This window comes from Passer montanus, unplaced genomic scaffold (genome assembly GCF_014805655.1).
Source record: "Passer montanus isolate IOZ18808 unplaced genomic scaffold, ASM1480565v1 scaffold103, whole genome shotgun sequence".
NCBI lineage: Eukaryota > Metazoa > Chordata > Aves > Passeriformes > Passeridae > Passer > Passer montanus.
Genome location: NW_024356838.1, coordinates 1,228,644 through 1,244,875, shown reverse-complemented (window position 1 = coordinate 1,244,875; position 16,232 = coordinate 1,228,644). Strand labels below are relative to the sequence as shown.

Below are 16,232 nucleotides of genomic sequence, written 5' to 3'. Positions count from 1 at the left end.
GCTCTGATGAGTAACTGTTTCAGGAGTAGTACTAACCCACATCTCCACTGTCCTGGAATTCCCAGCTGAGGTAAGCACCAGAACAGCTCTCTTTTATTTACCTTTCTCTGCAGTTTTCTGTGTGGCTCATTGCTGCCCAGGCCCAGCCCTGCAGAGCTGCTCTTTCCTGCTGTCCTTAGGGGCCAGTGCTGTGCCCATGTCACCTGCAGAGGAGCTGCTGTCACAGGAGTGTGGCAGCACCTCCCAGGCCACTGCAGTCCAAGGTGCCCACCCGTGCCGTGGGCCTGGCAGCCCTGGGCAGGCAGGCTGTGTGGCACTGACTCGTTCCTTGCAGCCTGGATCTCTGGTCGTGCTGTTCCACGGGTCCCAGGAGAGCAGGAGCAGCTGCAGGCAGCCTGTGCTGCTGGACAGCCGGGACCCTTCCTCTGTGCTCAGGGCTGCTTTAGCTAACACATAAAGCTCCAGGCTGCATCACTACTCCAGATGCCTTTTTCCACCTGCTGAAGTATAACACACATGCAACTACTGAACTTCACTTAAGGTTTAAAGAGACATTCACAATTATTTAAAAATTCATTAAAATATTCAACTTTATTAACAGTATATTTACATTTTTTTTCCTGCTCTTGGTCAACCATGGTGAATGTTCAAAGGTAAAAAAGCATTAAGCAATAACCACAAGATGAAAACATTTTAAACCTATACAATACTTTATACACAAATTTATACAAAGGAACACTTAAATAATACAACTGGACACAAAAATATACACTTTTAGAGAAATTCACATCAGTAATTGTATAAAGCTCTCTTCTGTACTAAGGGTCCTGAAAATTTAGGACTAAAACTTTAGTTCTGTAATGCAAAAGGGTTCTTGTGACAGTCCTCAAAGGCCACTATATAGCACACAACAGATTCAAGGCTATCAGCTTATAGAGTTCAGTCTGTGTATTCAAGTTTTGAGGTCCTTTATGATTACGCAAACATCAGAAATAGAGTGGTTTAATAAATGGTACAGAGGAAAGCAGAGGTTTAGAGCCAGTATTAAAATTTGTAGGCCCAAAACACCCACTTTGTATTTCAACAAGTGTTTGATACGACTGTTTCTTTAAAAATAGAAAGAGTAAATGCACTTACATAAAAATAACTTTTACTGTTCAGCAAGCGTGCTCGAGTGATTTTTATATTAGTACAAACTTAAAAAAAATCTGCCATGTGACTTTTAAAAGAAATGATACCAATTCACCTCCCTACTTAAGTACATTTACATTAAGGCTTTGAATCAGCTGACCCAAGATTTTACAACATTAAAACAAATGGGTCCACATGGATGCCAGTCTGTCTCATTGAGACGTAGCATGACTAGAATTAAAGCTCACCACCGTAAGGAAACAGAAGGACACATGCTCATGCCTTGACTCTATTGTTTGTCTCTGAACTAAGAATGTAAAGTTTAGCAGTAACAGTATTTCATGGCAAGAGACAAGTATGTAACAGTTTGTTTATAAAAGCGAGTAAGTTTTTAGTTCAATGGCAACATCTTTGGAGAAAGCTCCTGTTTCAATTCCTACAGATTTCATGCAGAGAGATGCTTCTTAAGATTACCTTAAGAAATTACATTTTGATGGAGTTGGAATGTGTATCCCAGACTGCTGATGAAAGAGTCCAAACGGTCTTCCTGGATTTTCGTCATACATTTGTGTCTTGCAGTAATGGTTCTTTAGCTTCACCAGGAGCTTGTGGGCTGTGGGGATGGCCGTGGCTGCCACAGTGTTTCTTCCAGTTGCTGGATCTTACATTTAGGTTTGTATGTTCAGGAATAAACAAGGCAACAAGTAATGCCAACAGCACAGAGCACGCTCCAAATAAGAATGGGGGTCCAGGAATTATGGAGTTCTGAAAACAACAACAAAGTGTTAACAAGCCTTTCAACACAACAGCCTACTATTGCTAATTACCCACTCTCAAGAGTTGTTGCCTGACACATTAGTGAATACAGTGCAGGCTTTGAGAAGGAATGTGAAAGAACATTACATCCTAAGATTTAGGACAAGGGAGCACATGATTCTTATTAATGCTTGCCAGCTTTCTTTTCTGGTGCAAGTTCTTCCTGCTGAGATTCCCCAAAAACTCAATTAAAAAAAAAAAAGCTCGGCAGAAGGACAACAAAACAAAAACATTCACCATTGCTATCTGTCCATCCTTCACAAGGGTCACAGTTGTCTATGACTGTCAGCTATAGTTATTTGAAAATTAAACTAAACTAGTGCATGCAATTAAACAGATCAGTTAAACAACCCTCCCCTAAAGGGACTTAGAAACTTCTTTCTACACCCTCCATTTACAGTCAGCCTAACAAAATGTACCACGGCATCAAACTGGAGAACTGATGAGCACAGGAGCCCTTCCTAACTTCTTCTGGAAGCAGTAAGTACAAAAGAAATGTACCTGTTGTAAATGGTATTGTGCAACCACACTACCTCCTGACGATGATTCGGGCATGGGCAGTTCATTCAATTCAACGTGAAATATATAGAATATAAAACCATAAAGCGCTGGTCCCAAACCATTACACAGGCCTCGAATTCCTGTAATCATCCCTTGAACAACACCTGGGAAAAGGAAAATATGTGTTCTTCTATACCTATAGTTATACATATATAATTAACTATTTCTAATGCCTTAATTGACTTGAAACTAATGCAAGCAGAAAAAGCTCTAACTGGTGTTGCACTATGGGTATCAGTAAACAAGGGGCACAAAGAGCCTGTCATTATCACGTATTTGAGTGGCAGTGCCTGCCATGCTAAGCTAGTTCAGAGGCCAGGATATGCACTGTCTCACACAGGAGAGAGCACTGCATGCAACAGTGAGGAACAGTGCATGGAGTTCTCTGACTGGTTTGCAACTGTGAAGCCTTGTTGAGTTTTCCCTCTGCAGCAGAAGTACACGGTACACACACAGTGCAACTTCCAAGCAGCCTGGATTTCATGTGGTGCCCTAAGCTCAGCTATCTGGGCTGCCCTGCCAAGAGTCAGCCTGGTTGACAAGCACTAAGCCCAGCATGTCTGTCTGCACAGCATTCCTCAACTGGAATTCCAAGAGCCAGGAGCAAACCTACCCTGCTGGTCGGCATCAGCAGTTCGTGAGACCAGGGCGCTCACCGCTGGGAAAGTGATGCTGGACATGGCGGCCACAGCACCGGCTGCCCACATCATCCTGCAAAACACAGCCTGCAGTGACTGCTCTGGGGCTGCAGCTCTGCCCTGGGAGCTGCACTGGCTCTGCACTCACACCCTTCGAGGAGGGACACAATGCAGACCAGCCCTGCATCAGTCAAAGCAAAGTGAAAGTGCATACCATGGCTCTGAGCCAAAGCCGTACCAGGCCAGCTGCAGAATTTGGAAGCCCAGGCCCAGCAGGATGGTGTTCTTGTTTCCAATGGACCGCATCAGTAAACTCAACACTATTGTCTAACAGAGGGCAAAAGCAAAATGTCAGAACAATAACATCCTTAAAGGCTAAACACAAGTAAGCTGATGAATTAATGAATTAAAAAAAAACAACACCTGAAAACATTTTATTCTCCATGTCAAATACATGCAGAAATATTATTTTAGTGTTTCTCAAAAGTAGTATTTGCCTCTACCAAAAAAAAAAGCAGTATTTAGCAAGTTATGTGACTAAACCATCATCTCTTCTTTGATGCACAAAGGATTTAGTTTTCCCTTAATGAACCAAACACTTGTTTTCAAGTGTTTTCATCCAAGTTAGAGTCTTAGCCAATTTCTAGAGAGCTAGAAAAAAACAGACACAGAAAAACTGAGCTACAATTATGGAACCACAGTGTCCTCCATTCTCCACAGTGCTTCCTTTTCAGCTTGTCAAATCAAAGACACACAAAGCAATAACTCACCTGTGCAATAATGGAAAGAATCCCAAGAACTGCTATGAATGCTGCAACACTTTCAGATGAAAATCCCATTATCTATATTAAAAGAAGGCAATTTGATTATTAATCATAAACCATGCATGATGATGTCACAAACCCCAGTGAAGGAACACACAATGCAGAAGACCAGTATTCAGTTCCTTGTCTTGTTTCCATTACATCAAACAAATAAATGAAAATTAAGGGGCATAAATAAAAAAATTTAAATTGTTCCCTCAAAAAGTAACACCAGTTTAACATATTGAACCTCATAGTCCAAAAATAATGCAAATAATTACAAAATACAAGAAATTGTTTTATAACTCATTCATCACTTCTTTTTGCCTGTCTAAAAGAGAAAACCAGAACAATAAGGGAACTGACATCAGTTCCTGGGAGCTTCTAAATTACATGATTTATCTGTATTTTCCTTATTAGTTCAGTAATACTGAAAGCTTTCTTAAGCCCTGTAAATTTACTTTTGTTCAAATTCATAGCAAAGTGTTACATTACCTGTCTGAGGTATAGGAAGAAGCTGGAATATTGGCCTGCCTCTGGGAGGTAGGAAAGAAAGACTGTTATGCAGATCAGCAGCACAATGGAGTCCTGGCCGACTTTCTTCAGGGACTACGGTAAGAAAAAACAATTACAAAACATTCTGCCTTCATTTCCAAAAAGCATCCCTAGCTGGGCTCTGAAAAGCCTGACAATTAATGAAGTTGTTATGTGGCAGCACCAAAGAATTCTCTGTATGTTTAACAAGACTGTCAGCAAAAGGATCACCAGTGAAGCAAGGTTAAGCTTGAAGAAATTGAAGGCTTTGTTTTGCAAGCCTGAACTATTGTAAAAATTGAGTCTTTTCCCTGCGTCCAAAGCTCAGTATGTACAAATAACAAAATCTTCCCAATTGAAGTAGCTTACTGCAAAGGGGTCAGCCTGTTCCCATGAAATGGGTGCTCCCCAGGACGCTGGCCTCATCTTCTCTGGCAGCGACTCCGGTACAGCAACAAGGATGAAGCAAATGTCCAGCAGGGCGATTGCCGTAGCCAGCACCACCACCAGGCTGTCGCCGTACGCTCGGCCCAGGTAGGCGCCGATAGCAGGGCTGGTCACTAAACTTGCTGCAAAAGTTGCTGAAACCTGAAGTAAATAACAGCTGGTAAGATTTTCAGTGAGACAAGTCAGCAGTGTTATTACCCACATTCTCTCCTCTCCAGAAGCCTACCCATTACAATCACACAGTGATTAAAAGTAACCTTTTTCCTATGCCTATGTGGTAGCAGTTGTGTATTTTAGACAATCACAGTTTTTTAAGAAATATTTTCTTTTTCTGATAACTGGACAGGAATGTGAGGCTCACAGCACTCTTGCATGTACTGACATAATTAGGTTTAATTAACTGTAGATTCCTCTGGGAAGCAATGAGTTGTATTTAATCTTCATATTAGTGAAATAGGCAATGTCTGTTAAAAAAAAGCACATGCATAAAGGGTATATTAAATGTAATATGCTGGTTAATCAGCTGGCCTTGTGAAAGATATTAAATCAAAAACAGAAAGAACTTTCTCAACATATCACAATCCCTGATGTTTACAAGCACAAAGAAAGTATTTAGTTCTATATCCATTGCTTTCAGCTCTTCCTGCCAAATGGCAATGGATTCTGTAACTTAAACACAACAAATAATTTTGCTAATCCATTATAACTTGAAGCTGCCGGGGCTCCTGGGACCCGGCAGGGTATCAGGAGGTAACAGAGAAACAGAGCTGAGTTGTAAGAACTAAAAACAGCCATGTAACTCAGCTATGTTTGTACTGAACTGCAGCTCAGAAGAGTGGCTGGAGACACGGGCATGGGCAGTCAAGTATCACACAATGGCAGTTCCAGAATAAAAGGTGAGATTTCTGAAACAATGACAGAGTGGGCAGCAATGCAGGAATAACTAAAACTCCTCAAATTGCATCATTAAGACTGATAACGGCCCTTAAGACAGGCAGGACAGCTTTTATGTTTTGCTTCATTTAGAAGCAGAATATTCAAGAGATACAAGACTGGATGACAGGAAGAATTAAACAGAAAAAACTGACTCCAAATTAAAATCAACTTGCCACAGAAGAAACAAAAACACAGCTTTGAAAAGCATTACAAACTGAAGGGCTTAGTACTGAATACCACAGGAAAAGAGCCCAAACAATACATACCAAACCATAGGCCATGCTCCTCTCGTGTTCTTGGGTTATGTCTGCTACATATGCAAAAACTACAGAAAATGTCACTGCAAAAACTCCAGACACAGAGATTACAGCGAAGTACCACCTAAGAACAAGATAAAAAAGATTAGAACAGCTAAACAGAAACAAAGTCTATTCAATTCAAGCATAGCTAAACAGTAAATCACCCTGTCCAACTTATGACAATTTGTTGAGATAATCTTAAAGCCAATGTGACTGTGTCTTGATAGAACTGTGTAACACATATTGCACCAAGTACAAGCAGCATGATTTTATAGCATCTACAAAAAGCTGCTGTGATTAACTCCTACTGAGAAATGAGGTGCTCAGCTAATAAACTTAACTGGCCTATGACCCAAAGCAAATTAGGAACCTCAGTATTTTGAGAACTTGGTCATTGAAAGGCCTCCACATTAGCCATTATATGTATGCTATAGACACTAGCATTTGAGACCTTAATGTACACTTAGAAAACAGGCTCCTTCTGAAGAGGGATGAGCAGAGAGGAAACGGGAAAGGCTGACAGAGCTGCCTGAGCAGCTGGCACTGGCCTGTGTCAGTGCAGGCTGTGCCACTGCTGCTCCACCCTCAGCAACTGCATGGGGCAGGAGCAAGCCCAGGGCTCCGACTGACTCCTGCCCTACCTGGGCAGCGTCCCAGCCAGTTAACTGGTCAGCAAGGTGCACACAGCATGAAAGCTGGTCTATTTTAGAATTTGAGAAACAGAAGTGTAAAAGTGCTGCAACACTGTACCTTACAGATGGTTACCTCATGCACCCACATTAGGTAAGGTTTTCATTTCAGTGTCACTGGCTGGTAGCTGAGTGAGAACTGTGGCTACAATCCAGACCCACACAGCTCACTGGACAGCGTTCTCCAGCTGTGGCAGATGTGCTGGACGTAGGGCTTACAGCACACAGATCAAAATCAGCAGCTACTGAAATTCTGACCAAGGCCTCTGGCCTCCTGGCAGCTGCCTCAGGTTGACTGTACCCCCAGCTTTGCACAGAAATAACCAACCTTCCATAAAGCACAAAGAGCATTTTATTAACGATGCTACACACACAAGCATTAGATAGCAACCTTGAAAAACAACAGCCAATTTGGCATGAAACAATTTACTAACCATGGGCTGATCTTCATTAGTGGTATTGGTGCACAGGTGAAAAATACTGTTAGCAGCAAGAAGGACTTTCGTCCCCACACATCAGACAGGGCACCTATGAGTGGGGCACTGAGGAACGACAATAAGCCCTAATGAAACAAAACATTTGGAGTTAGAAGCCAGAGGTCAGACTCGTGGTAGCTGACCATGGCACAGTGTGAGAGCAGCCCGTGCTCTGGTTTCATTCAAGCCCATGGCTACAGTGCAATGCACCAAAGGCAACGTGGCCAAGCATACTCATCTTCTATCCCATGTCTGACTACATAAACTTGAGATCTGTTATCTAGAGCTACACAAAATTCAAAATGCAGATGATCCAGTCCTACAAGCAGTTCATGAGCTGTGCTTTATAGTCTATTGGAGCAACAAACTCCAAGTGAAAAATTATCCACTTTCAGCACCATATCATCATTTGGGATTAAGGAACTGCCTTTTTATTTGCTGAACCCAAACAGTAGATACACACCAAGCAATATCTTACTAAAAGTAAAAATATGCACATTTGCACTTCCAGCAGTAATTTATTCCCATTTTATTCATACTGTGAAAGCCATATTGAAAAACCTCTTGACTGTTTCTTTCAGTTGGCAGTTATTTCCACATTTCTCCTACCATTCACTTCAAATTGTACTTGTGATTATCTTCTGTCAACTTACCTTTACTCCTTGAATTAGACCATTCATTAGAAATGTATGTTTCGGGAAGGTTTCATGCAAAACCTGGAGAGGAAATATGAATACAGTCATTTACACAGTATGAACTACAAATATTGCTCATGATACATCCAACTTTATCATGCACAGCAGTTTTTTTCATTTTCATAGAACATAGAAGAAAAAATAGAAGAAAAAAGGGCAAACCACAAATAATGTGACTAATCTTTAATTTGCATGGAAGGCATTTTTAGATTGCAGTGCCTGAAATACCACAAATAATGTGACTAATCTTTAATTTGCATGGAAGGCATTTTAGATTGCCTGAAATATAAATAAACCACAGAGAACCTAGAAAATTATCTCTGGCCAGATTCTCCAAATGCTACTGTGTCATCTGTTGGGAACTGGAAAGAGATAGAGGAGAGATGTCACCATCCTGAAGTGGCTCTCAGTTTGGTGAGCAGAATCCAGAAATGCAGCTGTCTCAGTTTGATTTGTGTTTAGATGAGAGGGATTCCATTCAGTGACAATGTGCAGTTCATACCCAAGACATTGTTGATGGGTAACATGAGCTTTCAGAGCAGCACCAAGAGTGCTTTTAAAGTGGAGTTGGCTTGGGAGATTTTTAAGCCTTCACTCCCTTCAATTTGTCATCATGCATCATTCACAAATTAAATCCAAATTTAAAAGCAACGAACTACATGAGAAAGTACCTTGGTACAAACACATTGGTGTGACTGTTTCACAAATCTGGAGATGCTTTGACTGGTGTAACAGACTGGTGCAACTGGTTACCACATTTCAAGTATATTTTTGTCCTTACATTTGTAATATGCCAATATTAGATGGCATCTTGAAAGAAAAGACAATTCATTACCACCTTACTGGTTTCAATCAGAAACTATTTACATGTAAGCTTGAGTGTTAGCAGACTCACATGTAAACAGCTGTGCCACACCATTACACTGCTACAATGAAACAAATGAAAATTCTGACACCATCTAAAAAGACAGAACTTCTCACTTGCACAACAGAGTAGCTCAGTGTTATGTAATTTTCATTTAATGTAATTTAGAAGATGCTCAGTGCCTTTGCAGTAATTGTCCCAGCTCCCATACAGTGAGAAAAAGCTCCTGAGGATCACCTACCACTAAAGTGGGAGCTGTCAGGAGTCCCCAAGCAAAAAACTCCAAGAAGATAACGATGACAGCATGGTAGACACTGGGTGAACCTATTCCTTGAGGCTGAAATAGGAGAAAAGAAGGTGATTAAAACATCTGATCATTCATCAGTCATGAGAAATGCATCTGAACACTATAAACAGAACAGTTAATAATGAAACAAGACTCAAAACTTGAATAGTCACCCATCTAACTGGTATGGAATGAAACTCCTTTTTTTAACTCTTTGATGCCAATGTCCTGAAGTGTCCTACTCTTACTCTCCAGAATCCTTCACTGCCATCTCAAAAAATAAACCACTTCATCTGCCAGTCTGGGAAACAAGGATGCTACAGGGAAAAGAGACTCTACTTCAGAGAACTAGCTAGTTTTCCTTGAGAAAAGAAACTAAAGGTACACAAAGCCACATGGAACAAAGTTTCCATGCAGTGCTCACACTCAGCTATCCCCAGTTCTCACTACCTGGCCTACCAAACAGCTCTTCTGTTACTAAAAGGCACCACTGCTCCACACAAAACAAAGCTCTAAATCAGGAAAGAAACTAAAATAGTGAACACCAGAAGCAAATGTCAGGAACAGCACTGATCACTTCCCAAATACTGAGTGCAGGCCTTAGTTACAGTGTGCTTCAAATGCAGGAAGAGATGCAGATAAAAGATTTGACAAAAGGAACTTGAAATTCCCAGTGATTTGGTAGAATCAGAAGCAGCTTTTGAAGAGAACAAAAAGAGAATGGGTGGCAAAACCTGTTCATCTCGTAGACTCTGTAAATGCTGTCAAACAACATGCCACAGTTCAACATTTGCAAATTAAGGACAGGGTTCAGTAATTATTCTCATATGAAAGCTGCATGAATAACTCCTCAGAAATTTCATATGTGTTCTTTCAATGTAGAAGCGCTGCCTTAACATCTGCTTTGCTGGTTTTGTGCAAAGGTGAGTTACTAACAGCGTGGCCCTGACGTGATCAGACTGGCATTTACACTGAGCACACACACAGGCTAAGGACCTCAGCTGCCTCCCAAGAAGGCTCACTGGGATTTTATCAGTGTGTGTAAGTAGCTGATGGAGGAGTAAATACAAGAGCCAGACTCTTCTCAGAGGTGTCAGTGACAGGACTGCAGGCACAGACTGAAGTACAAGAAATTATACCTGAAGCTCAAAAAAGCAACCCTTCCTGAAAAGGGCTGCTCAGTGAAGTGTGGAGTTGCCAGCCTCCAAACCCCACTAGACGCAGCCCTGAGCAAACAGTTCCAGCTGACCCTGTCTGGGGTAGCTGGATTAGCGATGTTGGAGCTGCCTTCCAGCCTCAAATACACACAATTTTAACTTGCAGTTAGGTAATACTGGAGTCGTTCTTTTATTAGGAGATTTGTGCAAGCCATACCTAGCTTTTCTTTCCAGAGTCCAATATTTCCAAATATTGAAAAAATGTAGGAAATAAATACAGAAAACCTCACTGCCTACTCACTCCTATTGCTAAATGAGATCATACTTTTCAAAAGTAGCCATAATAGTCTGTAAAAGGTGAAAGACAAAAGTACCTCAGCTATTTTTCTTTCCCAAGCCGTCTTCAGTAAATACAGACATACCATACCAATATTTCTGCTTTTTTCTGCCCACTCTCCCAAGGATGTAAATTAACAGTCTTTGTAGGTACAGAGAGTGGCTATAATTATCCTCTCTTCCCACAATTCCTTTCCCTTTCCACCCACAAGCCTTATTTTAGCTTTGGGTTAAAAACTTATCCAGCTCTGCACAAACTGCAAGTATCAGTGTTAGCTGTTTGACTCAGTCTCATGTAATCAGGGTCTCTCTGATAGCCCCCAGATTCCTGTCACATTGCTGGCTTGTGACCCCCTGAGGCCTGACAGACAGGGAGAGGTCACAAACCATCCCACCCCTGCCAGCACGGGGGCATCAGCACCTGCATTCACAGCAAACACTCCAAGTGACTCCAAGGCCATCGGTGGCCGTGCTGCCTTTGTCCAGCTCCGAGACCACCCGCACAAAGCGGAACAGCAGCAGGACAGCAGTGGCTGCTCTGCCCAGGGGAACACTGCTGACTTCAGAGGTCACTGCTGCCCTCTGCCATGTCACCCAGCTGTCAGCAACACCAACAGAGCTTTCCAACACGCTGACAAAAACAAGCAGAAGTGACATTTAGATCACTATGGTGCAACTTCCCTGCTTTCTTGTTGCTAGTACTGACTTATCATATGTACTGTTATTTGTTCCTATCTATTAAAAAAATTATACAAGTAATTTAGTCACATTTAGATCATCACCTCTATAGTAATTTTTAAAGGTGGTAGCAACTATCAAGTAGCAAAGATGCTTCTGAGGCGAGAGAGCAAGGGGAGGATGAGCAGTTAAGACACATTACAAGCATTCAGTCCACAAGGTTCCAGTGCCAGCCTGACGCACTCTCAGAGCCCACAGATGCAGGGCAGGTGCCGGGTGTCCAGCCCTGCTGCACCCTACAAACCTGCTCCCTGTGCTAGTGCAGTGTAATGCAATGGCTGAAGTGCAACTGAAACAGAAGGCCCCAGACCTGGAAAGAAAAGATGAACTGCTGCACCCTACAAACCTGCTCCCTGTGCTAGTGCAGTGTAATGCAATGGCCTAAGTGCACTAAGCAGAAGGCCCCAGACCTGGAAAGAAAAGATACAGAGCCCTTGTGTGAACAAGCTGCAACTGAGATGCTCCAACCACAGTAACAGCAACCCTCCTCTGTGACCAGCAGCCAGAGCAGAGCGCATTTGTGCCTGGCTAAACCCGCTGCACAAACAGGGCTCCAAGAAGCCTTTTCCTCTGCTTATAGAGAAGATGCCTTTAATCAAACACTTTGTACTGTCAGTCATGTCAGTGATAAGAAGTGTACATACCAGGCAAGCCCAAGAACACACACCTGACAACAGCAGCAAAACCATCAAAGCAACAAAGCTATCGTGTGGAAGACCACAGCTGCTGCTCCCCTGCTGGAATGGAAAAAAGTACCCAGTGAAGTTCTAATCTCTAGTTCATTTCATGACTGCTTCAAAAATGCATCATTGTGCATAAGATGAATACATAAAGGAAGGAAAAATTAAAATTGTTGGGGGGGGAAAGTGTTGAAACAGAAGTTGTGGCTGCCCCACCCCTGGACGTGTTCAGCGGCAGGCTAGGTGGGATTTTGAGGAACCTGGCCTATGGGAGGTGTCCTTGCCCATGGCAGGGGGTGGAAATAAATGATCTTTAAAGTCTATTCCAACCCTAACCATTTGTGATTCTATGCAACCACATCACTGGTGTTGCTGCCTCCCCTTTGGGGAAATCTGACAACACACACTTGAGTACAACACGCCATTACACATTCTTTCTGTGATACAGCTACTAAAGCTGCAAACAGAAAAACACAAAAATGCCACCAAGCACCAAGCCAAGCTCCTGCACCACCCACTGCCTTGTCAAGGAGACCCAGCAGAAACTGCAGTGGGAAATGCAGAAACAATGGGTGGGTTTTCCTTTCTGCTTGTTTGGTTTTGGTTTTGTTTTTTTTTTCTATCAGAGACTCTTTCTGCCTGTGCTACTGCCTCATTAACCATCTGTACATTTGTTCTGGCTCACGCAATTTTTTCTGATTTCAAACAGTTCCAAAATAAACCAATCAGGCTGGAAAGTTTGCACAAAGATGCTTGATTAATGACTGGTTTGCCAGTGGGAAATATTGAAGACCAGGCCATTTTCAGGTACCTGTTTCCCACAATGTCACACACCACGCTGATGAGGACACTGAGCACTGAAGGCCAACCTAACATTCCAGCAAATATTACAAAATTCCACTCATGAAAATTCTGCTGCTGTTATAAAGAACACTGACATAAAACTTCATAACCAAACTTCATAACTTAAAAATATGTATTTAAAACAAATAATTTCCCAAACATTTATTTGAAGGCAGAAAGTATCACAAGTGGAAGTTTTTGTTGCCAAACAATCTACATACCTTCATCTATTGTTTATGGCTCATTTCTATGTGACTTCCAAAAATTAAATTAATACAGAACTCACGGGAGTTGGCACTCAGCTTCTGAAACTGGTGGCAGGCATGGAAGGGTGTACTAAAAGTATCACAGAATGCAGTTAATTGTAACATACTTTCTCCTCTCTTGGCAAAGGAAAGTTAAATTTGACAGGCTGGGGACGATAGGAAACACACTGTATCTTAACCAATGCTACTGCAGAGAGAAATGATGAAGCACCATGTCCCTGAGTAACAGCATTTACTCTGCTTGTACTACTCAATCTAAAATACTTGCATTTAACATTTGTACAAGATAATCACATACATTTATATCTTTACAAACAGCAGAAACACATCCTGAAAAACACCAACAACCAATACCAGAATTCATTTTGCTTCCTGAAACTTCAGTAATCCAGCCAGCTGGCCACTTCGATGAACAAGTATAGTGACTCTCACACCTGTCTCTTCTGTTAGTGCTCTAAAAAGACAAACCGAAGGGCCAACAATTGCTAAATCAGCAATTCAGTCTGTCAAGATGTCTCTTCATTTGAAATAAAGGCACTGTATTTAGAACAGGGCACATCGAAGCTACATAGTGTTATACAGCGGAAAAAAATCCAGGGGCAACGATACGTTGGAAATAATGTAAAGGCACTGTATTTAGAACAGGGCACATCGAAGCTACATAGTGTTACACATTGGAAATAATCCAGGGGCAATGATACGTTGGAAGTAATGGCACTTATCAATACAAAAAAAAAAAAAAAAACCCAAAAAAATGAAACCAAACACCACACCCAAACCAACTCCAAGCTTCAGCAGCCCAAACACTTAACAACTTCCTTTCTTCTTTGAATTCATGTATTTACGAAGAAGCAGAAGAGTGGGAAGAACCGCAAAACCTTTCTCCCAGGCGCCCTTTGCGGAACCGCTCAGGCGCTGTTCCCCTCTCGGCCCGCTCCGTCTGACCGCGGGCACCGCGGGCACAGCGCGCCCCGGCCCCGCCGTGGCCCTCCTGCCCGCGCCCCGCGGCCGCCGCTCACGGGAGCCGCGCTCGGCGAGCCTGGGCTCGGACATGCTCCGCTCACCTCGGGCGGCCCCAACGACCCGCCGTGCCCCAGGCCCGGCGCCTGTGGCCGCACTCGCTCCCGCGACCCAGAACCCGGCCCACACGAGGAGGCAACCGCGCTCACGGGCGGAGCGGAGCAGCCCGACGCGCTCACAGGTGTGCTGGGGCAGCCGCCCCGCGGACACCGGCCCGGCTGCCGAGCGCGGCTGCGGCGGCCGTGAGGGCACCGCGATCCACCAGCCATCCCCCGGGCCGCGCCGCGCCGCGCCGCCGGCCTCACCGTGCCGCCGTCCTTAATGATGATCTTCTTGGCCAGCATGATACTGCGGTTCACGGCGCGCTTCTTCTTCTTCCCCGCCTGGGTCATTTTACCATCGCACCCCGGGGGCGGCACCAGCGGCCCCTCCCGGCTCCCTTCGGGCCTCGGCTCCCTCCGTCCCTCCGGCGCGGCCGCCGCCACCCCTCACGCGCCCGCCGCCATCTTGCGCACCCCGCCGCGCGCGCAGCCGGCGCTGCGCATCACGCGATCGCGCCATTGGCCGCGCGCCGCTCACGTGTGCGGGGCGCCCCCCCCGCCTGCCCGGCCCGGGAAGTGCGGGCACGGCCGGGAGAGCGGCACCGCGCCGGGACAGCGGCGCCTTTGGGCGGCCCCCCAGCCTCCGGCACCCCCAGCCTGACAACGCCACGGCAGAAGCACCGAGCGCGGCCCCGCGGGAGCCTCAGGTTCTCCAATGGCCCCGCAAGCATCACCCGTCCCTCCCGAATGAAAACACCCGGCCCCTGGAGCTGCTGAGGCGCCCGGAGAAAAGGACCAAAGGAAGGCAGTTAGAACGGGATATACCTGACATTTCTAGAGCCAGAGTACACGAACAGATATAATCACCCTAATGATCCAGCTCGCAGACAGATATTCTTCTTTCTTACTATCAAGCTTTAAACGAAAGCTCTCAGACCTTCAAACGGGCAGGTCATCCCAGGTTCTGATTTACCACAGCGCCTGCAAGTAACAAGATAACAGGGATCAGCTTCCCCATAGCAGCATGCCAATTAGTGGAGACAATCTTTTAGTAACATGTTGCCGGCATTATTAGGCTTTCTGTAGCTTACAGATTCATCTGCTGTTGATGTCTGGCATCACTAAGGAGCAACAACTGTCCGTGCTACAGCATTACAGCCATGATACAGACACAAGCCTCCATGGCTGTATCCATTATCAGTCCCTATGTTCTTAGTCCTCTGTCTTTCAGCCCTCTCGCTGCTTATCTCCATCTCCCCAGCTCCTGTGACATCCCCGTTTCCCCCAAAACCTCAGCTACACAGGAACAGCTTTTTGTCCCTGCCAACAGTGGAACTTATCCCTGAGGTACAGACGGCCCCTGTTACCTAACGGGTGTCAATCACTCACCGCTTAAGACCGTGTGGGCTTAGGTTAAACCCTCAGCCTTAAGATCAAGCGCCTCTTATCTCATCATAATGCACCTTTAAAGGAATTTAGAACTTGCCGATGCTCAGCCCTACTCACACCAATGGATCTAGACAAAGACAAGCCGACTCCAGCTCATGAAACCAAGAGGTGTCTAGCGGGTCTAGAATGTTTGCTATTATCAGTCATTTGTTACAAGTATCAGGGTGTCACATGAAGTATTTGACAATTCTGTCCCAATTCTACTTGAAAAGGAGAGGGGTCCAAAAATGCTGACACAGTTTCAAGTCTATTCCTCAGAGTGCTGTTAGATTTTGGTGGGAAAGTCACACACAGGCATGTAGGTGACATGTAAGGGATTCATGTAAAAAGTCAACACAACTACAATGTCAGCAAAGTCATTTGGTAACCAGGCTGACAAGATGGTTGTCTATCCATACCTTCATATTAGACCAACACCTGATATTGATGTCATTACTCAAAATGCATTTAACTATCAAGTTTGCTCATGTAGACAGAGTAGATGATTCAAATAATGAGAATGTAGAATAAATTTGCTGTTGCTGTC

General features: G+C 44.0%; 1 protein-coding gene across 1 annotated transcript; it reads right to left on the bottom strand.

Annotated features, from left to right (window-relative positions):
• Nucleotides 1-564: 564 nt before the first annotated feature.
• Nucleotides 565-14,750, bottom strand: MFSD14A (major facilitator superfamily domain containing 14A). The gene is made up of 12 exons (XM_039717986.1): nt 14,522-14,750; nt 9,132-9,227; nt 7,984-8,046; nt 7,289-7,416; nt 6,133-6,247; nt 4,853-5,071; nt 4,445-4,558; nt 3,917-3,988; nt 3,361-3,473; nt 3,122-3,219; nt 2,449-2,612; nt 565-1,896 (listed from the first exon to the last, which is right to left on the bottom strand). Exons 1-12 carry the CDS (start codon nt 14,606-14,608, stop codon nt 1,690-1,692), a joined length of 1,476 nt encoding a protein of 491 aa, XP_039573920.1. The 5' UTR covers nt 14,609-14,750; the 3' UTR covers nt 565-1,689.
• Nucleotides 14,751-16,232: the final 1,482 nt, after the last annotated feature.